Source organism: Monomorium pharaonis, chromosome 5, assembly GCF_013373865.1.
Source record: "Monomorium pharaonis isolate MP-MQ-018 chromosome 5, ASM1337386v2, whole genome shotgun sequence".
Classification (NCBI taxonomy): domain Eukaryota; kingdom Metazoa; phylum Arthropoda; class Insecta; order Hymenoptera; family Formicidae; genus Monomorium; species Monomorium pharaonis.
Window position 1 is genome coordinate 16,249,922 of NC_050471.1, and position 22,119 is coordinate 16,272,040.

Genomic DNA, 22,119 nt, shown 5'->3' on the forward strand with positions numbered 1-22,119 from the left:
CCCGAGGAAGCGCTAACCGTTGAGCGGGTGGCGCAACTAAGGGGTGCGGTCTTTAAGGAGATCCAGGGGATCCAGGAGGGTCCCCTGCCCAGATTCGACAGCACCTCTTTGCGGGCAGGGGCTGCGGTCGTCAGATGCGCGGATGCGGAGTCGCTGAGTTGGCTAGAAAGTCGAATCAGCGGCATCGTACCGTGGGAGGGCGCCAGGCTCAGGGTGGTGGGACTGGAGATGCTGCAAAGGCAGTGCAGGGCAGTGGTATGGGTCCCGGGTCCACCTGTGGGCGCGGCCGCTGTCCTGGGGCTGCTGGAGCGGCAGAACCCGGGGATCAGTACTTCGGGCTGGCGTGTACATGCGGAGAACGTGGGGGCTACCTGCGAGGGTAGAAACCTCGTTCTCGGCATTCCCGAGTCCAGTGTCCTCAAGCTGAAGGCACTGGATTTCAGGCCTCATCTCGGGATGGACCGGGTTACCTTCAAGGTGACCGGGGCACCCCAGGATGGGAAGGATAAGGGCAAGGGAGGGCCCGACCCAAAGGCCTCGTCTTCACAGTAGACGGGACCGGGGTGGGCTTCACCCAGATTAACTTGCACCACAGCAAGGGAGCCTCGGCTGCTTTGGCCAGGCGCCAAGCTAGGGTGCACACAGCCATATCACTAATACAAGAACCCTGGCTAGTCCGGGGGGGTATTAGGGGTCTGGCGGGGTGCGGAAGACTATTCAAGTCTCCGCAAGATGAACGACCCAGGGCCTGTGTGGCTGTCAAGGGGTTAGAAGCCCAACTGCTGCCGAATTTCTGTTCCAGAGACCTGGTGGCGGTTGTGATCGAGGCCATCAGTGAGACTAGGACTAGAAGGAGGGTGGTGGTGGCGTCGGGTTACTTTCCACACGAAGAGGACGACCCACTACCATCGGACCTGGTGGTTCGCCTGGTGGAGTACTGCCAAAAGGAGCAGCTTTCCCTCATTTTGGGGTGCGATGCGAACGCGCACCATACGGTGTGGGGAAGCACGGACACCAACAGGAGAGGAGAGAAGCTATTGGAATTTCTGGTGTCTACCGACCTGGAAATTCTCAATAGAGGTAACGAGCCCACCTTTGTCACTGCGGTGAGAAGGGAGGTGCTGGATCTAACTGTCTGTTCTAGGCAGTTGGTACGGGAGATGACCGGCTGGAGGGTCTCCGATGAACCCTCATTGTCGGATCACAGACAGATCACCTTCAGACTGGCAAAGGCCAAGGCGAAGGTGAGGACTGTGAGGGACCCAAGGAAGACGGACTGGGATTCATTCCGTGAGGACCTGGCTGTCGGTCTCAGGGAGTTCCCCAAGAGACACGGGACCTCACAAGAGATCGAGCTGTGTGTCGAGCACCTGCAAAGGGCGCTCATCAACAGCTTTGAAAGCAACTGTCCGGAGAGGACGGTAAGGAATGACAGAAAGGTTTCCTGGTGGAGCCCAAAGCTGCAGGATCTCAGGGGTGCGGCACGTCGGGCCTGGAATAGAGCCAGGAACACGGGCCGCCAGACTGACTGGGACCTTCACCGAAGGGCTCAGAAGGTCTACAGAGACTCTGTGGTAAGGGCAAAGAAGGAGAGCTGGAGAAGATTCTGCGAGTCGGTGGAGGGGATACCCGAAGCCGCCAGACTAGGCAGGATCTTGGCTAGAAGTCAGGACGCGGCCTTGGAGGCCATCCGGCTCGATGACGGGACGATGGTTTCCGGGGAACGTTGCCTGACCTACCTGCTGGAATCGAATTTTCCGGGCTTCTGTAGAGACCCGGGAGCAGACATCCAGCAGGGAACCTTGGACCCATGCAGGGCACGAGGGAATGACTGGTCTCTTGCAGCCAAAATTGTGAGGCCCGACAGGGTCAAAAGGGCTGTAGGAGGTTTCAAGCCCTTCAAGTCGGCTGGACCGGACCGGGTCTTCCCGGCCCTTCTTCAGGAGGGGCTGGAACAGATCACGGGGCCGCTCACGCGGACAATGAGGGCTTGTTTGGCCCTGGGCTATACGCCCAGAGCTTGGAGACAGGCGAGAGTTGTGTTCATCCCCAAGGCGGGAAGAACGGGATACAGCTCCGCCAAGGATTTTCGTCCAATCAGCCTGACGTCCTTTCTTCTAAAGACGTTGGAAAGGCTGGTGGATATTTACATACGGGATGTGGTTCTGCTGCGGCATCCGCTGCATGCGAACCAGCATGCGTATCGTACGGGGTATTCCACCGAAACGGCGCTTCACTCTGCTGTATCGTTCATCGAGGAGCAATTGGAGAAGAAGGGTTACGCGGTGGGCACCTTCCTAGATATTGAAGGTGCTTTTAACAACACACCGCATGAGGTGGTATGTGAAGAGGCTGCTCGCAGAGGTGTGCCGGAGAAGATTGTGGAGTGGATCAAAGGCATGCTCAAGCGACAGGTAACGGCCTCACTGGGAACGGTGAGTGTCAGTGGCTGGGTGGAGAGAGGGTGCCCTCAGGGAGGGGTTCTTTCTCCACTCTTGTGGTGTCTGGTGGCAGATAGTCTGCTCGGAACACTGAACGAGAGGGGGATTCTTACATTGGGATATGCGGATGACCTGGCTATCCTAGTACGAGGCCCCTTCTTGGAAACACTCCTGGAGCTCACGCAGGGAGCATTGGAGGTAGTCGAGGAGTGGTGTGGCAGGACCGGTTTGTCGGTAAACCCACTGAAGACCGGGCTTGTGGTATTCACTCGCAAGTACAAGGTAGGTCCGGTGGAAGGGCCAGTCCTTGGAGGGACGAGATTAGTCCCAACCGGGACGGCTAAATATCTGGGAGTAATCCTAGATAGGAAGCTGGCTTGGAGGGAACATCTTGAGAACCGATGTAAGAGTGTATGCTCTTACTTCTGGATATGCAGGAGGACATTCGGACAGACATGGGGTCTGAAACCGAGGATAGTCCACTGGATTTACACGGCGATACTCAGACCCAGGCTGCTATACGCATCTGTCGTGTGGTGGCCGAGGGTGCTGAAGAAAACCGCCGCGTCAGCGCTGGAGCATATCAGGGCTCTGGTTTTGAGAGAGGCCTTGGGAGCTATGCGGACCACGCCGGTGGCGGCGATGGGCATGCTGCTGGGCATCGAGCCCCTCGATCGGGTAGTAGTGGCGGCGGCGGCAGCGGCGGCCTACCGCCTGAGGTGCGAATCAAGGTGGAGGGCGGGAGCCCTGCACACAAGATTCCCTGAAGGAATTCTATCGGGCCCCATTTTTGCGATGGGGCAAGATAGAAGGCCAGTAATTCGTACCTTCGAAAGAAGGTACAAGATAAGCTTTCCCAAGCGCTGGGAGTGGGACGGCTCCAAGGGACCGGTTCCTCGGGATGGGGACGTCTGGTTCACGGACGGCTCCGGAACGAGCACGGGCTCTGGAGCTGGGCTCTACTGCCAGCGCGATGGAGCAAGAATGATCGTTCCGCTTGGCGAACACGCAACGGTATTTCAGGCGGAAGTGGTAGCTATCATGAGATGTGCCCAGAACCTACTGGAGCTCGGTAGGGTAGGAGGGCGCATCAGAATTTGCTCGGACAGTCAGGCAGCGCTCAAAGCGCTGGAAGGTCCGAGATTTAACTCGCGGTTGGTCTGGGATTGTAAAATTGTACTAGACGAACTGGCGAAGAATAATGACGTTGGCCTAGTATGGGTCCCCGGGCATTCGGGGATCGAGGGCAACGAAATAGCCGACTTGCTTGCCAAGGAGGCAGCAGAAACAAGGTTGGTGGGACCGGAGCCGGCTGTTGGGATCTCCTTCTGCCTGGGCAGGAGGAGGATCGGGAGCTGGCTCCGGGACCAGCACCTTGAGCACTGGAGGAAAGTTACGGGGGTCAAATGCAGACAGGCCGGAGCCTTGCTGGGAGACTGTCCCGGTGAGGACCTGGCCAGAAGCATGAGATCCCTAAATAGGAGGGACGCCAGGCTGGCGACGCAATTGCTCACGGGCCATGGCGACCTTAATTATCACCTGTATAAGCTGGGCAGTAGCGATACGCCCGACTGCAGGTGGTGTGGCGAAGAAGAGGAGACTAGTCTCCATATTCTTGGGAACTGCCCAGTATTGGTCGGACCAAGAGCACGCCTGCTGGGCTCAGGCATTCTGGAACCGGATCAGGTGGGACAGCTGCCCTTAGAGGATCTTCTCCGCTTCTGGAAGGAAGCGGGGCCCCGCTAAGGACAGCTGACAACGGGGAGATACAATGGACTCTGTCTGAGTGTCAGAGGCGGGACCCATTTGAGGACTGCCCCCCGAACTCATTATTATTATTATTATTATTATTATGTATATTATCTATGCAGCTCCTTCCTCTCCTGAAACCCGCCTGCGTTTCCGGTAGCATTTTCATCCTTTCCGCTCCTGCTCTTATCCTTTGTTCCAGGATTATAGCATAGATTTTGTACGCTGCATTCATCAGCGTTACTCCCCTATAGTTCACCACTTTTTCCTTGTCTCCCTTTTTATAAATCGGGCTAATCACTCCTTTCTTCCATCTCTCTGGCCATCCATTATCTTTCTAGATTCTGTTCATTATTTCTTTTAACCTTTCTTTCACCTTCTCCTCTGCGTATATCCATACCTCATTTTTTAATCCATCTTCCCCTGATGCTTTCTTCTTTTTCAATCTTTCTATGACTCTCTTCACTTCTCTGCTTATCTCTTCCTCTTTCTCTTCTCCGTTCTCTTCATTCTCTTTTCCTTTTTTTCCTCTTGTTTTACCAGCCTGTTTTTCCTCTCTCCATTCTTCTTTACCGTTCAAAAGCTTTCTGAAATACCCTTCCCATTCTTCTGTCTTTATTTTGTTACTTCCTTCTTTTTTCCTTCTTCTTTCTTTGTTAATGTATTTCCACACTTCGTTCTCGTTTTTTAAATTCTTGTATCTCCTTACACTCTCTATCCTCCTTCTCCTTCTTTTTGGTTCTGCACAGATCTTTAAACTCGTTTTTCTCTTTTCTTAGATCTTTTCTGCTCATTTTTCCTCTTGAATTTTTTTGTTGCTTCTCTTACTTTTACCTTTCCTTCTCTGCATTCTCTGTCCCACCACATGCTTTCTCCTATTCCTCTCTTCCTCCTCTTGATCCGCTTTCTTTCTATTATTCCGCTTATCTTGGCAATCAGGTCCTCTATTTGCTCGTTCATCTTTTCTCCGTTCCATTCCAGTTCCTTCTGCTTGTTCTTGTAGCTCTTTATTCCTTTGTCCGACCAGTCTTCCACCGTTATCTATTTCTCCACCTTTTCTTCCTTCCCCTCTCCCTTGTTTACTCTTATTTTTCTAATGGCTGATGGTCCGATTCGCCTCTGTCTCCTACTTTTATTTCCTCTATTTCTTTCCATGTTTGTGCATTCGTACATAGTCCACCACTGAACTACCTTTCCTTATGTATGTCCACTCCCCTTCTTCGTCTCGCTTTCGCAGTTCCCGTTCAAAATCCCCCATCCTCTGACATTCATCAGCTCCAGCATTTCCTCTCCTGGTTTATTTATTTTATCATCTTTCGATCTTTTCTCCTTATTTTGTCCTCCATCCCATATCAGCTCTCCTTTTCTTCCGGTCCTTGCGTTTAAATCTCCTTTTATGATGAGTTTTCCTTCTTCCTTCCGTACTTCTTTGTCAATTTCTTTCAGTATCCTTCTTCCTCCATCTCTGTTGTACACTGTCAGTAGTTTCCATTCTTCTTCTCCCAACGTGACTTTTACTCCTACTAGTCCTTGCTCTATATCTTTCCATTCCCTCCACTCTATCCCTTCTCTTACTCCTACCAGAATCCCTCCACTCGCTCTTCCTTTTTCTTTTACTTTCTTCGCCATTTGACTTCTCCAGTTATAATTGCTTGGTAGTCTTCCTTCTACTTTTTTCCAGTCCTTTTCTGTGATCCATGTCTCCACAAGCATTATCATTTCAAATTTTTTTACATATTGCCAGAAATCCTCATCTTTGTTTCTTAATCCTGCTATATTCCAATAAATCATCCTTACTCTCTCCTTCCCTTCCTTCCATTGTGCTTTATTTTGCTTTTTCCCACTCCATTCCTGTTTTGCGAAAGCTCCTCTCTTCCATCTCTTTCTTTTCCTCGTTCCATATGTATTCTTTCCCTTCTATAAAGCATTTTCCATATCCTATTTTTATCTTCTCTTTGTCCTTTTCTCTTTCTACCTTTGCCCATTCTCTTATATTTTTTTGCCGTAAACTTTCCTTTCTTGTTAGGTCATCGTCTATGTACGTGTCCGTTCCTCTCAACTTTCCTTTCTTTTCCATTATTTTTCTTTTTTTCTCGAATGACTCCATTTTGACTAATAATATTTTTTCTCCTCTCTTTTCTATATTAAATGCCTCTTTCATTACTCCCACGTTGCCTTCTTCTACTAATTCCGTGAAGATCTCTTCTGCTATTTGCTTCGGTGTTCCTTCTCTATTCCTTATTCCTTTCACAATTGTGTTATTTTTTCTTTCTCTCTTATCTGCCTCTTCTCCTTTTTGTTCTAAGTCTGCTACACGTTTTTAAGATCCATGTTTTCTGCCTCTAGTTTTTTCACCTTCTTTACACTCTCCTCCAGTAATTTCTTCAGTTCCGCTGCCGCGGTTTCCTGTCTCTGGCTTACTTCCTGTACTATTTCGTCTTTGAATCTTCTCATTATTTGTTCGAACTGTTCTTTATCCACCTCTTCCTTTTTATCTTTTTCCGTCTTCTTATTATCTTCTCCTCTTTTATTCTTTTCCTTTATATTTCTCTTCTTTTTCGTCGCTTTCCGTATATTCTCTTTCTCTTCCTCTTCACTCTCCTCTGTTTCGCTCTCCCTTCCTCTCTTTGACAGCCACGAAGTTATCGACACCGTGCTCCCACTACTGTTTTTTTTTTCTCTCACTAATCTTTCCGCTTTGCTCGGTGCTCCTCTGCGTTTTCTGCTCCTCTCTAAGTTGTCCCCGCTACCCGCTCCCTCTGAGTTTCCTCCCTTCCTTTCTGTTTTCTCTTCTCTCCGTCCGCTGCTGCCCTCTCCGACGCTCCCCACTATCCAGCCCCTGACTCGCGCCTCTGCCGATTCCGTTGGTAATGCCTCTATTTTCTCCCTTTCTATTCTCTCCCCTTCCATCCGCCTTCGTCTCTCTTTTGACTCCTGTCGTTCCTTGCTCTCTCCTTTCCTCTTCCTTCTCCTTTTGAGGTTATGGTTTTACTTCTTCTATCCCTCCGCTATATAGTCCGCCTCTGGTGGAAGCGAGCTATCACTTTTCCCAGCTCAATTTTACGACTCTCGTCGACCTGTAATCAGAGCCCCCGCAGGGATTTTGCCGCAGTTTCCTCTATCACCAAAATTCCCACTCCACTGTACAAACACACGTCCACTCTTTACTCACCTCACGCCGGAAGTCCAATTAATTAATTATATTGAAATCTTATTTGTTCGAGACTATAACTATTATATAAGAGTTTTAACTTTTCCTTTTTTATCGGTTCTGTTTTATCCGCGAGTAGTGAGAGCTCCTGACAGCCATCGAGCTCCTGGTAGTTCATTTCTTCGATGCACCGAGTCGCGCGGCGCTGTCACTAGCTCCTCACGCGCGCGATTTTCGTTTGCTCTCATCACCGGTAACTATGCATCTCGGTAACTATGCAAATAAACATACCCAAAAAAAGGGCACGTCCGAATCCATGCCCAAATAAGTCTCGATATCGGTTCCCTACCGCCCCTTTTCTCGCCTCCGATCGTAATTGTTTTACGATGCATAATTCGTCAGTCTCTCGCAGCCCGGCACCTAAATCAGATCGTCCAGCAGATCTCTCCCGTCTTCCGCCGATCCTAGCTGCGGGGATTCACTTCCGCCTTTCCCTATCATTCGCGCCGTGATAGTGCGATTGAGTTATTAATTCATCCGATCCTGCCAAGCATTTCTTAATTTTCATAACCGCGTGAATGTTGTGAGTGTTACGTCCGTGCGCAGGTGACCATATCTTTCCCGCGAACGTCCTCTGCCTCGCGTACAAGATCTCCGTCGGATCGCGCGCAAGATCTCCGGATTCGCGAGGGCCTCGATCTCGTGGCTCTGCAAGATTTCCGCGTCGATTAGGCAGCGCAATATCAGGACGTATCAAGATATCCGACACATTGTAAAAGATACGGTTCACCCCTCGCTTCGAGCGTTCGGTTTTGAATAAATAATTCAGTGTGAGTGACATCAACGCCTCCTCTTTATTCCTATCACCTCCCGTAAACCTCCCGCATTCCTGACCACTCACTTCGCGTCTCTATCGGGACGGATCCCGGCATTTCCTTATGTGCGATCGCGTTTACCCTACGCACGCGCGAACATTATTATTTAAATGTTTTTTCTAAACAGTGTTTACTGATTTTTTAACGACTGATCTATAATTATATGTTACAAACATAATTTGTACGTTATAAAATTTAAATTCCAAAGAGATATTTCTTATGCAAATGAAAAAATCGAGAGAGGATTATTTATTACAAAGAATAATTTATTACAGAATTGTTTTTAATCTAAATGCCATAAACTTATTTTTACTGCAGCTCTCGGATTGGGATCGATTTGCAGCAGAAGAATATGAATTATTAGTTGCTGAAGAAAGTGGCAATGAACAACAAGAGCAAATGTAAGTTATTTTTTTTTAATAGAAAAATTATAAATTTTACAGGTAACACTACTCAACTGTCAAAAACCATTTTTCCTGAAACTTTGCACAGAGTAAGAACGAGCGAAAATATACTTGTGATATATATTTGTGATTATTTAAATCGGCCCGCTTTTGTTTAAACAATTTTTTTATCAAATTTGTAAAAATAACCAATTTTTTTTTTACTGGATACTTAATCTAAAACAGGTTCTCTACCTGGCTAGCCAGGCCTGCTAAAATCACATATCGTGAAAGCTTTACAGTAAGGATTGTTTCAATTTTGCAACAATTTTTTATGACATGTTATTGTTTTTTGTTTTGTCTTCTAAAAGTTTCGAACAAATTTACGACAAAAGTTTTTATCACACGATATTGTAAATAACAGAGAAAGACTTGTACATAAATATTACGTAGAGAAATCACAAGATTTGCTCCGGCAAAATAAAATGCAAAATTTACGCAAATAACAGAGCAAACCTTGCCACACGACGTGACAATAAATTTATGGCAGGAACAGAAAAAATCTTGCTAAGCTCGGATTAACTGTAAATCAATAGCAAGAACAAAATAAAACTTGCTCAGCACACTTTTGTAGCAAAATTGCGACAAGGTGTGTTTGCAAACAGCTTAGCTTTTGCTGGCAAGGCTTGTCGCAAATAGTATGACGCATATTTTATACAAATAACAGGGTTGCATTATTGAGTTTTAACAAGGACCACTTCATTTCTTGGTGACTTTACTATCTACCCCGAGATGGCGCATTTTTCGTGAAAAAGATTCGCCTACTGGGTAAATAAAAGGGGCTCGTCGAGAACAGAAAACCAAGTACGATTGCACTATTTACATATGATCAGTTTAATATTTCATTTTTATCGATCTTAATTTCGACAAGATTTGCCCTGTTCTTGCCACTGCTATTATATTGTGTATAATAAGGATTGCCTTGTTCTTGCTACAAATTTATTATTATGCTTTATTAGCAAGTTTTATCCTGTTATTTATATAAAATATTCGTCATATCCTTACGAAAAAACACCCTAAATAATATTCAAAAAAACACCAAAATATAATAGCGTAATTTTGGATACCCAAATGGCGTTCACACCATTTGAGCGTTAACGCCAAGAAAAACACCAAAAATGACACCGAAAAAACATTAAAAGATAATAGCGTTTCGGATACCCAAATAATGTTAACACCCACAATAACACCGAACCGAGTAGAAATTGACAAGCAACTAGAGTCTAGTTACTAGACATAAGAGTCTAGTTACTAGAAATTTTTATTTTATTTTTTTATGTCTAGTTACTAGACATAAAAAAATAAAATAAAAATTTCATTATAAAAAATTATTTTTATTAACAGTATATACTAAATTTAGGACAAATTTTTATTAATTAATTAAATTTAAATTATATTATTTTATTTTATTCTTACTTGATAGGTTTTGAACCCGGGACCTTAGGATGACGAACCTTGTACTTTATCTGCTACGCCAATTTGACTTATCGATATCGATATCGGATGGACTTGTTATTGTCTACATATACGTATATGTTATAAACTGACGCAATTATATTATTTTTTATAAATGCAATTCAATTTTGCAAAACATATTAAAAATAAATAGCATTAATTTATTTACTTATTAATTTCATTGTTAAATTTATCTTCTTCCATAACCTAACATATATAACTACGTAATATAACTTCGAATTTTATATTCATAAATATATATATAAATCTGTGTATCTACACACACACACACACATATATATATATATAAAATTCAAAATTAGGTATATGTATAATGTGGCCTCATAATAAGTCAAAGTTTTAACTTTGCATTTTATAATTTTTATCTCTTGTTTTATAATTGGGTGTCATCAACATTAAAACCCGAGTGTCGACACCCAAAGTTTCGATATCGACACTGGAATTTTGGTGTCGACACCCACTGGTTCGGTGTTGACACTCAACTTTTGGTGTCGACACTTAACTTTTGGTGTCGACACCCAAATTTTTTGTATTGACACCAGAAATTGGGTATCGACCAAAACTTTGAGTGTCGATACTTAAATGTCGATGTTAACACTAAAAATTTAGGCGTTAATACCAAAAATGGAGTGTAAACACTCAAAGTTAGGTGTAAACACCAAAATCTTGGGTGTTTTTTTCGTAAGGGTACTATTTATGACAAGCTTTGCCAGCAGAAGCTAAGCTTAATGCGGACACACCTTGTCGTAATTTTGTTGCAAATGTTTGCTCGAGTTTGCGGCAAACTTCACACAAAGTTTGTATCATTTTATTAGCTGGGTGTTTTTGGGATCGCTGAATCTAAATCCGGCAATAAATTTATTTTATCAAAACAAAATTTTAACCAATAATGAATGATGAGTCTATGTACTTAATTATTCTCTTATCTATTTATTATTGATCGAGACTTTCACTTAATAAAGCAAATTCATTGCCGGATTTGGATTTAGCAACCTTCAAAACATATAGAGAATCTATTCTGGACGTAGTATTCATTAAACAATTATTTTTATAAATAATTTATTGAAAAAATTGTTTAAACAAAAAAACGGATTGATTTAAACAATCACGAGTAGTATATTTTTGTTTGTTCTAACTCTGAGCAAAGTTTCAAGAAAAATGGTTTCTGACAGTTAGATAATGTCAGTCTTAATTAAATTTCATTAAATTAATTTATTACATTATACTGTTATATTTTACATTATTGTTTTAAATATTACCAAGGTAATATTAAAAACAATTTTTCTAATTTTTCTTAAATTTTGAAAGGATTCTCTGAGAGTACCTGGACTTTTTAGGAATTTTATTTAAAATTCTTAGTGAGATTAGAGAATCTTCATAAAGTTTTGTGAAATAAATTTATATTTTAATAAATGTATTATATTTCTTAATTTTCTTTAAATACGGGCTTTTAAAAATGTTAGCGCACTTTTTCGTTATTCTATTATGTTTATTACACAAAAACAAAATTAGAATGAAGCGCGCTAATATGTTTAGCACATTCTAAATGCAGACCAAAATCACAAAGAAAAGTAACTTAAGTTTTGAATATTGGAAACATTAAAAAGAAATAATATAAATTGCATATAACGATCTGTTTGCAATACACAGATCTGATTCACTGTAAGTGTAGAATTCAACACGTGAGTGATTACATCAATAACACCAATTTAAAACGATGTATTGTTTTCTCTATTTCACAGATTTTTTTAAATAAAAACAAATTACGATGAATATACGTGGATATATGCGTATATATTTCTTGTTAATAGGTATTTTGCATTATTAAGAAAAATTGATTAAAAAAATTTTTTATCAGAAAAAAAATGTAATTTAAAGAGTGACCATAAGAATCGCTTGTTTCGTCGCTCGAAAACGGGCTTGAATTTGGTTCATAAACGATAGTTTATGATAAGACATTAATCCTCTAAAAGTTTTTAATTGAGCCTACTGTTAGTTGCTGAAGCTTCAAAGTTGCTGTTATATACTATTAGCTTTGTGATCATAACAAATAATTAATATATTTCACGGTAGCCTTGTCATATGTAAATGAATATATGCATGTGTGTAGGAGTCTTTTATATATGTATGATTATATTATAGGGGAACTCGGGCTAGAATGAGATAGCGGGGTAAAATGGGACAATACTATTATTTTTATTGCAAGAGGTGCTGCAACCGTGAAAATTTGTGAACTGCTATAACAGATCGTAACTTGACTGAGGTAACTTTATTGATTGTAACGAATTTTCCGCACGGTTGCGGCACCATGCAATGAAAATAATAGTCCCATTTTATTTCACTGTCCCATTCTGCCTCGAGCCTCCCCCCCCCCCACATACGGGTAGTGTGTGTGTGTGTGCGTGCGTGCGTGCGTGCGTGCGTGCGTGCGTGTGCGGGTTTTAATTCTGTCCTAAACGCAAACAAATCGTCGTCATATCTCCGGCGCGAGGACAGTCATCAAGGACGGCCGAGAAGTACAGTGCGTTATAACTTGCGCTGCACACGCTAAGCTTGTGATTTCCCGCTTATCAAACTTATCCCGTGGGGAACGTACGCTGTAATTAATAATCACTCACAAACGACGTGCCAAGTAACCATGAACAAATACTCTGACAAAATCGAATACAAAATTACACAAAATTCGGCGACATAAATTAACGAAAGTGACTTGGTTGCGGTGTAGGCGCGCGCGCAACGGAAATGTAAACGAGAAATCGGATTCACATAGGCAGGCGGGATCGAGCGACCCTGCTCAAAAAGTACGATAAAAACTGATAGAAGCATATAGAAATTTGATAAAAATTTAATATGATTTTATCTGAATCTATCATTTCTATCGGATACTAGATTTCCTGCCAGATATAAAAATTATAAAATTCTATCGTTTCTTATTGTATCTGAATTAAACGATTAAAACCTTATCTGAATAAGACTACTTTTTTATATGATCTTATCTACTTATCGTACTGAATATGAAAGTTACGATTCAAGGTCTATAAGACTCTATATGAATTAATCTGAAATTGTTCCTATACGTTTCTATCAGATATATTACAATTTCGGCGGACATAAAGTTCTATCGTTCTTTATTGTATTTAAATTAAACGATTAAAACTTTATCTGAATATGAGTGCTTTCATATATGATTTTATCTGGTTATCTTATTGAATATAAAAATTGTGATGTAAAGTCTATAAAAATTAATCTGAAATTGTCCTTATACGTTTTTATTAAAAATATGTTACATACTATAATAGTTTTCTATCGTTGTCTATATAATTGGAGATATTTTAAAGAGGGAAAAATTATTTTGTAATTTCGCCGAACATAACATTCCATCATTCTTTATCGTGTTTGAATCAAACGATTATCTGAATATAGAATTATCTGAATAATTTATATAGACTTTAAGTCGTAATTTTTTTATTAAGTAAGATAGCCAGATAAGATAATATAGGAAACTACCCATATTCAGATAAAGTTTTAATCGTTTAATTTGGATACCATAAAGAACAACAGAATGTTTTGTCCGGCGAAATTATAAAATAACACACACACCAAAAAAGTGGTTGGTCCGGCGGACCAGACTAGTCAATCCTTATGTATTTTGACCCGCTAAATCCGAAACCAAAGTCAAAATTTCAAAGTTAGCTCACATTTCCTAACTTCAAAAAAAATTCTTTTTTAATGTTAGTCCGGCGGAGCAGACTAGTCAATCAATCCTTATGTATTTTGACCCGCTGAATCCAAATTCAAGGTCAGAATAAAAGAGTTAAATATAATAGGAAAAGGAAGTGAATTTTCTACGCTATTCATTCACAGAAACTCAGACTTGTCATACGTATTGAATTTTCCCCGGATAATGTAGTTACGCAAGCCTGCACGATCCGAATTATACATTTAAGATCCAAACTGCTTTTACAAGGTGTTTTCTTGAGGTTAGGAAAAAATGAGCTAATTTAGCAATTCTGACCTTGAATTTGAATTCAGCGGGTCAAAATACATAAGGATAGACTAGTCTGATCCGCCGGATCAACATTTAAAAAAAAATTTTTTATTGAGGTTAGAAAATGCGAGCTAACTTTGCAATTCTGACATTGGATTCGGTTTCAGCGGGTTAAAATAGATAAGAATAAACTAGTCTGGTCCGCCGGACCAACATTTAAAAAAAAATTTTTTTTGAGGTTAGGAAATGCGAGCTAACTTTGCAATTTTGACCTTGTATTCGGATTTAAGGGGTCGAAATACATAAGGATTGACTAGTCTAGTCCGCCGGACCAACCACTTTTTTTGTGTGTGCCTGTGTAATTAAAGTTATATTGATATTATGTTTGCATTTATAAATATCTTTGTATGTATACATGTATATATATATATATATATATATATATATATTTAGTAATAATTTAATGTAAAAATTGCAATTTTGTCAATACTCCACATTACTTAGAAGGTATTATTGCTGACGCGGTTTTTTTATATTATTACCTTTAATTATCTGTAAAAATAAAAATTATTCATAGCGCAAGGAAATTTTTAATCATGCGGATGGATCCAGGCATATTTGTCATAGAACGCCCCTGAGACACAAGGTCATGCGCGCGATTGGCCGTCGAGCCTAGAACGGTAGTGGGGGTATAGCAGGCGGTGCCTCAGGAATCGGCTTGAAATGTGCAACTAATTCCAAGCACTGGTTTATTGCTACAAAGACCAGATATTGTTTAAATGAGCTCAGTACTTGATTATATCTAAAAATCCGGACGTAATGGAGCAAAACCGGTGACAGATTCAGTGACCTCAAAAATTTATAAGGAACCAGGTCTGGTCTCAGATTTATGGCAAAAAACTTTTTGTAGTCTGTTATTGTTTAGGACCAAATTGAAGTCCAGTTTCGAGGACGACGAAACAAGCGATTTTTGGAACTTTTTAAGGATTACTCTTTAAAAATAAAATTCGAAAAATTTTTTTACAAAAGTATTAATAAAACTCCATGAAAATCGATGATTTTTAATGTTAAAGAAAATATTCCTTGAAAATTCTAGGTTTTCTCAGATTTGTCCCATAATAAATATCTTGATTTTATATATTATATTACATATCATACATATACATATATAATATAGTACCTATTATATATAATAAATATTATATATTGGTATTAATTCCAGTATTGGTTCGTGCCTTTGCATGCGTTGTAGACAAATAAATTTTCCACACTTTGCATTCTAACTAACAATATACATATACTCTTTCATTATAATCGTAATAATAATGATACATTTTTTGCAGGCTGTGTGATGATGAAATATAACCATCATCTACAGCTCAGTAAGTAAAATATAAAATAGCATGGTAAAAAGGTGCACGTGTTTATATAAAGACTAACATACTTTGATGTTTAAGCTTTTCTTATACTTATTTTATTTAATAAAACATAATTGCAAATTTTATTTCTTAGCCTTAAAATATAGTTTGACAACATTTTGTTGTAATTTCTATTTTAATGTTTTATAAACATATACATACAGTAATTCACATTTTGATTATAATATAATACGTAAAATTTTCTGTACATTATTAACCCTCAGTTATTAGATTGGATGTGGCACATTGTTGTTTGAAAATAACTTTGTTGACGGTTTCTAAAATATTTTTTAATCTAATTAATGTTTGATACTTTAATTAGAATATTCATTTTCCTATATTCATTTTTCTGAGATTCCAAATTTTAATTTAAAAAAACCATTTTAATTGGCTGATTTGGTTCCAAGATATGAACGATTGAAAATTGGATGCCGCCCACCCAGTCTAATAACAACGGTAAATTTCGATAGCCTAATAACTGAGGATTAATTGTTTTTATTTAGTTTTAGTTCTTGTGGAAAATAAAATTTTAATAACATATTAATAAAATTGTGATATTTTTAATTTTTGTGTTTTTCTTTGAACATTTTGACCATTTTGATTTTATCAAAATTTTATCAGAAACCTACTAATTGTATAATTAATTTCATTGGTTTTACCAAATCAGTAGTAGTTAATCATTATGGAGTACCTATGATTTTTTGTTACCAATTATTATTTTACCAACAATTTATTGTAATTTTAATAAACTTTTGTTACTTTTAAATAATTTATTTAATAATTGATCGTTGACATTTTATTAAAATATTATCTAGTTTTTTATTAAGCATAAAAAATAATTTTTTAGTAAAAATAATTAAAATTTTAATTGTTGCATATTTATTGAAATTTTATGAAAATGTTACTAAAATTCTATCAAAATTTTTTGAAAGAATCTTGTATTAGATTATATGGAAAATGGCTCTCGGTCGATTCTTTCGAAACTTGGGGAAAACATTCTCCAGAGCATGCTGATGAAAAGTTGTCACGGGCGCAACTCGATCATTTGGACCGATTTTTGTTCTAGGAGGTTATAAAGGTCAACATACATAGGTGTGGTTACGAACACATACGATCACAAAGAGAGAAAGATATGTATTTAGTGTGTGTGTGCGTGCGTGCGTGTGTGAGAGTTGCGCCCGTAACAACTTTTCATCAGCATGCTCTAGAGAATGTTCACGAGTTTCGAAAGAATCAACCGAGAGACATTTTCCATATGGTCTGATACGAGGTCCTTTTTCTACCAGAGTATGTATTATTAAACATTGATTAATATTTGTTTTTATGAAGTGTTTAATATATTGGCTTTTTTATAATTATTTGTAATAGGGGAGACCAGGGATGGTTGTGAGATTTTCAGGAAAATGTCATTTTTTATATTTTATTGGTTTAATTGTTTTATATAATACATCTAATATCCATATATTTCATTGATTGAGTTTTATATAAATGTAGTAGTATTGGAAATAGTAATACTTTACAATCGATCTACATTTTGATTAGCGATATTTATTTTGGAGAACTATTACAACTACTAAGAATTAATAAATTTGTAAAATTTGTCAATGTAATTTTTTGCCCCAGCTCTTGGAGCAAGTTGTTACGTTTGTAACAAATCCCACTGCATTGCTAAACACCCACCGCCAACAATCCGACCGTCCATCCGTCGGGCCAGGAATATGGGCATCGGCCTGCTATAGACTCCCCGATTTGCGCTCGTTCAGCATCCCGGTCGGCGGGATGCCGGGATCGATATCCGAAAGCATCTGGGGAAACCAAAGCCCATCGGAGGAGATATAAAAGGGCGAGATCCGACGAGAATCTTTCTCTTTTGATCCGATCGTTAAACCATTCCGCTGGCTGTCGGTTCCTAGAAAGAGCTCCTCGAAACGGACACAAGGTACAGCGTTCTCTGTTTTAGTCGAGCGTTCTCGGTCCCGTTTCATTCTATCCCGAAATACCTCAAGCGAGTTCGACAGGATGGAGAATTCTTCGCCTTGGCTGAGCGTTCTCGGGAACCGCTCATCCTCCAAACGATCGAATCACGCAGGTGAAGCATTCTTCGCCTCTCCCAAGAATTCTCGGAGATTTGAGAAGAATTTAGGAAAGCTCTCCGAATCCACACCAAAATTTGCAGAAAACATTGGCATATACACAACCGTTGCCGCCCGCACCGCACCCCGCCGCGCCGCCCGAACACAATTCGACGCGAAGGCACGTGGGCCTGAATGCGACAAGGGCCGCGTGCACACACGAAAACTCGCGACCGCGTTCGATGACGATGGTACTGTCGCAGCGACAGTACCATCGTCAGCGATCAGCTGATTCCGCGAACTCACGACGCTCGACTACCAACACTAACGCACATATAAGGACGTGTACATCTATTGTATATGCCACGAATACTAAATAAAGTGCTTGTAATATGCCGAAAATGTTTTTTATTTTGTTGTAATAATGTTATAAACAATTTATCTCTGTCTGTATTCGATACTGTCCATGGCTGGACCAACGGGGAGATCGGAAAACTAACTATTGATTTCCATGTAATTTTTATCGTACAATTGAATGGCTCTATTAGTTTTTCTCAAAAAGTCGATTTTCGTAAGTTGTTTAAACAAATTTTGTTATAAACAAATAAAAAAATTTCTTTACTCTTAAAATATTCTTTTGATCCAAAGTAAAGCTTTCAATAGTTACTTTTCCGTTCCCTCCGCTAGTCTAACCATGAGCAATAAGTATAAACAGATAAATTGTTTATAACATTACTACAACAAAATAAAAAACATTTTTGATAAAAAAATACTTTAATTTGTTTATAACAAAATTTTGTTATAAACAAATTAAAAATATTTTTTACGCCTAAAATGTTTTTTTGACCTAAAGTGAAAGTTTCAATAATTACTTTTCCGATTTTTCTATTGGTTTAGCCATGTGCATTAATGGATTAATGTATAAATCACATATTTTTGTGATTTACAAAAAAACCTGACGTGTGCAGCAAAACGGGCAACAAATCGAATTCAGCACCTCAAGACCTATATAGAGGACTTTCTCTGGTTCTTGTAAATTAGTATTTTGTGGTCTGTGTTATTGATAGCAAAGAAGTCAAAAGCTCCAAAATCTATGATTTCGGAGCTTTCGACATTGAAGTTGTACAAAAAAATACAGAATAGTTATAACAATAAATGTTTATAAACGTGTATAAAAAAGTACACAGTATGTTTGTTGTTACATTTATTTAAACTATAATTACCTTATAATAATAATAATACTAATAATAATATTAATAATGTATCGGGGGGTGGTCCTCAAGCAAGGTCCCACCTCTGGCACTTACAAGGGGACCTTACGGGTCATGGGTCATCGATTTTTTTCATACTTATAAGATTTAAAGATCAGTACCCGGATATCAATTTCCTAAAGCAGTACGATGCGCTTCTCAAAAATACTCGAGAAAATCGATTTTGAAGATTTCCGATATCTTTAAGTACAGAAAATTTTGACCTATCGTCAGAGCCACTCGTAGTCGAGCGCACAGAGCTCTAGTTTAGTAAGCGCGAAGTCGCTGGTTCGATTCTTGCTCTGCCCCCAATTTTTTTTTAATAAGTCAATGGAGTTTTTTTTTAATTCTATATCTTAACATTTATCAAATTGAAATGCTAATTAATTATTAAATATTTATTCGTTATTTTTTAAATAAAAATTAACAACTTTTTATTTTTAATTGCCACTTGCTTGAAAATGCGAATATTTATAATAAATTAAAATTTGGTACAAAAATGGAAAACGTCTTATTGTTAAATGCAAAAATAATATGTACAAATAATATTCAGTTATTTTATCGCTTACATTTTACGCTGTATCTTTAACACGTTAGTCGGAGTTTACAAGTCGAGTTTATTGTAAGTCGATCCTGGTCGATCCCCATTCTTTTGCATCTAGTCGTGAACAAAGAACAGCTTTGCAAAAAATGGGAGAAGTAAGGGTTCCGAGAGAGCAGATGCTGTGTTGTTCGTACTTTACCGTTAAATAAAAATAAAAGGATGTTAATTTTTATTTAAAAAATAACAAATAAATATTTAATAATTAATTAGCATTTTGATTTGATAAATGTTAAGATATACAATTAAAAAAAAACTGCATTGACTTATTAAAAAAAAATTGGGACCAGCGAGAATCAAACCAGCAACTCCGCGCTTACGAAACTAGAGCTCTGTACGCTCAGCTACGAGCTGCTCTAACAATACGTCAAAATTTTCTGTACTTAAAGATATCAGAAATCTTTAAAATCGATTTTCTCGAGTATTTTTGAGAAGCGCATCGTACTGCTTTAGGAAATTGAAGTCCGGGTACTAATCTTCAAATCCTATAAGTATGAAAAAAATTGATGACCCATGACCCGTAAGGTCCCCTTGTTAGACTGGGTTTAGACTCCACGGGTAGCTGTCCCACCTGATCTGGTTCCAGAATACCTGATCCTAGCAGGCGTGTCCGTGGTCCGATTAATATTGGACAGCACCCAAGGATGTGGAGGCTAGTTTTCTCCTTTTCGCCACACAACCAGCAGTCGAGCGTATCGCTATGGCCCAACTTCTACAGGTGGTAGTTAAGGTTGCCAGGGCCCATGAGCAATTGCATCGCAAGCCTGGCATCCTTTCTACTTAGAGATCTTATGCTTCTAGATAGGCCCTCATCAGGATATTCCCCTAACAGAGCTCTAGCCTGTATGCATTTGATCTCTGTTTCTTTCCTCCAGTACCTCAAGTGCTGGTCCCGGAGCCAGCTTTTGATCCTCCTCCTGTCTTGACAAAAGAAGATCCTAACCGCCGAATTCAATTCCAGCAACCTTGTTTATGCCGCCTCCCTGGCAAATAGGTCGGTTGTTTCGTTGCTCCTGATCCTCGAATGCCCGGGGACTCATACTAGGCCAACGTCGTTGTCCTTCGCCAGCTTGTCCAGTACGCACCTGCAGTCCCAGACCAGCCGCGAGTTAACTCTCTGACTCTCCAATGCCTTAAACATCGCTTAACTGTCCGAGCAGATTTTGATAGGTTCTGGACACACTTCATTGCCACCATCTTCACCTGGAAAGCTGTAGCGTATTTTTTAAGCGGAATGGTTATTTTACCTCTCATTGCGCAATAGAGACCGGCCCCGGAGCCCATTTTGGAATCATCCATAAACCAGACGTCCTCGTCCCGAGAGACGAGCCCGCTGGAGCCGTTCCACTTTTAGCGCCCGAGGAAGCTTATTCTGTACCCCCTCTCGAAAGCACGAATTATCAGCCTCCTGTCTTGTCTCATCACAAAAATGGAATCTGACATATGTCTCCGGGAAGTTTTATGTGCAAGGCTCCTGCCTTCCTCGATACACACTTCAGATGATAGGCCGCCGCCGACGCCGTAGCGGTCACCACCACCTGATCGAATGGTTCAACGCCAAACAGGACTCTCATCGCTGCTACTGGCGTGGTCTGCATGGCACCCAGAGCCCCGCGCAAAACCAGAGCCTTGACGTTCTTCCTCCCCAGTGCTACCTCGGCCACCACAAGACAGACGCGTATACCAACCTGGGTCAAAGTATTGCCGTGTAGACCCAATAAACTATTTTCGGTTTCAGACCCCATGTCTGACCGAAAGTCCTTTTACACGTCTAGAGGTAAGAGCACACGCTCTTACAGCGGTTTCCAAGATGTTACCTCAATGTTAGCTTCCTATCTAGGATCACTTCCAGATATTTAATCGACTCGGTAGGGACCAGTTTTGTTTCTCTAAGGATCGGCTCTTTCACCGGGTCTACCTTGTACCTGTGAATACGACAAGCCAAGTCTTTAGTGGGTTCACTGACAATCCTGCCGCACCACTTTTCCATCACTTTCAAGATTCTCTGTGTGAGTTCCTGAAGTGTCTCTAAAAAGGGGCTTTGTATTAGGATAGCCAAGTTGTCTGTCTGCCAAGTTGTATATCCCAACGTAAAGAAGCTCTTCTCATTTAGCGTCCTAAGCAGTCTATCACAAGACACCATAAGAGTGGGAAAAGAACCCTCCTTGCGTGCAACCTCTCTCTACCCATCCGCTGACACTCACGTCCTCAATGGTACCGTTATCTATTGCCGGAATATGCCTCTGATCTATTCTACGAGCTTGTTTGGCACGCTCCTTCAAGCGGTCTTCTTATACACCACATCATGCGGTGTGTTGTTGAATGCACCTTCTATGTCCAGAAAGGTGACAACTACATAGCGCTTCCCCTTTAATTGTTTCTCGATAACCGATACAGTAGAGTGAAGTGTCGTTTCCGTGGAATAACTCGTACGCATTGATTCACATGCAGCGGCTGCACATTGCGTATATAAATGTCCACCAGTCTTTCTAAAGTTTTGAGAAGAAAAAACGTCAGGCTGATTAAACGAAAATTCTTGGTGGAGCTGTAACCTGTTCTTCTCGCCTTGAGGATGAACATAACTCTTGTCTGTCTCCAAACTCTGGGCATATAGTCCAGGACCAAACAGGCTTTCAACGTCCACGTGAGCGGACT

General features: G+C 40.3%; 1 protein-coding gene across 19 annotated transcripts in view; it reads left to right on the top strand.

The window, feature by feature from the left end:
• Positions 1-22,119, top strand: part of LOC105839109 (serine/threonine-protein phosphatase 2A regulatory subunit B'' subunit alpha) — a 310,192-nt gene that overhangs the window by 229,183 nt on the left and 58,890 nt on the right. For 10 of the 19 annotated variants that reach the window (XR_004963295.1, XR_004963294.1, XR_004963290.1 and 7 more), the window contains one exon: positions 8,535-8,617. Coding sequence is in view for 5 of the 19 variants with exons in the window: in XM_012685169.3 (XP_012540623.1) it covers positions 8,535-8,617 (83 nt within the window). In the remaining 14 variants the exon portion in view is untranslated. Of the gene's footprint in view, positions 1-8,534; positions 9,793-15,466; positions 15,506-17,164; positions 18,803-22,119 lie in introns of those variants that run through there. The other 9 variants (XR_004963296.1, XR_004963297.1, XR_003626741.2 and 6 more) reach the window with 5 other exon arrangements.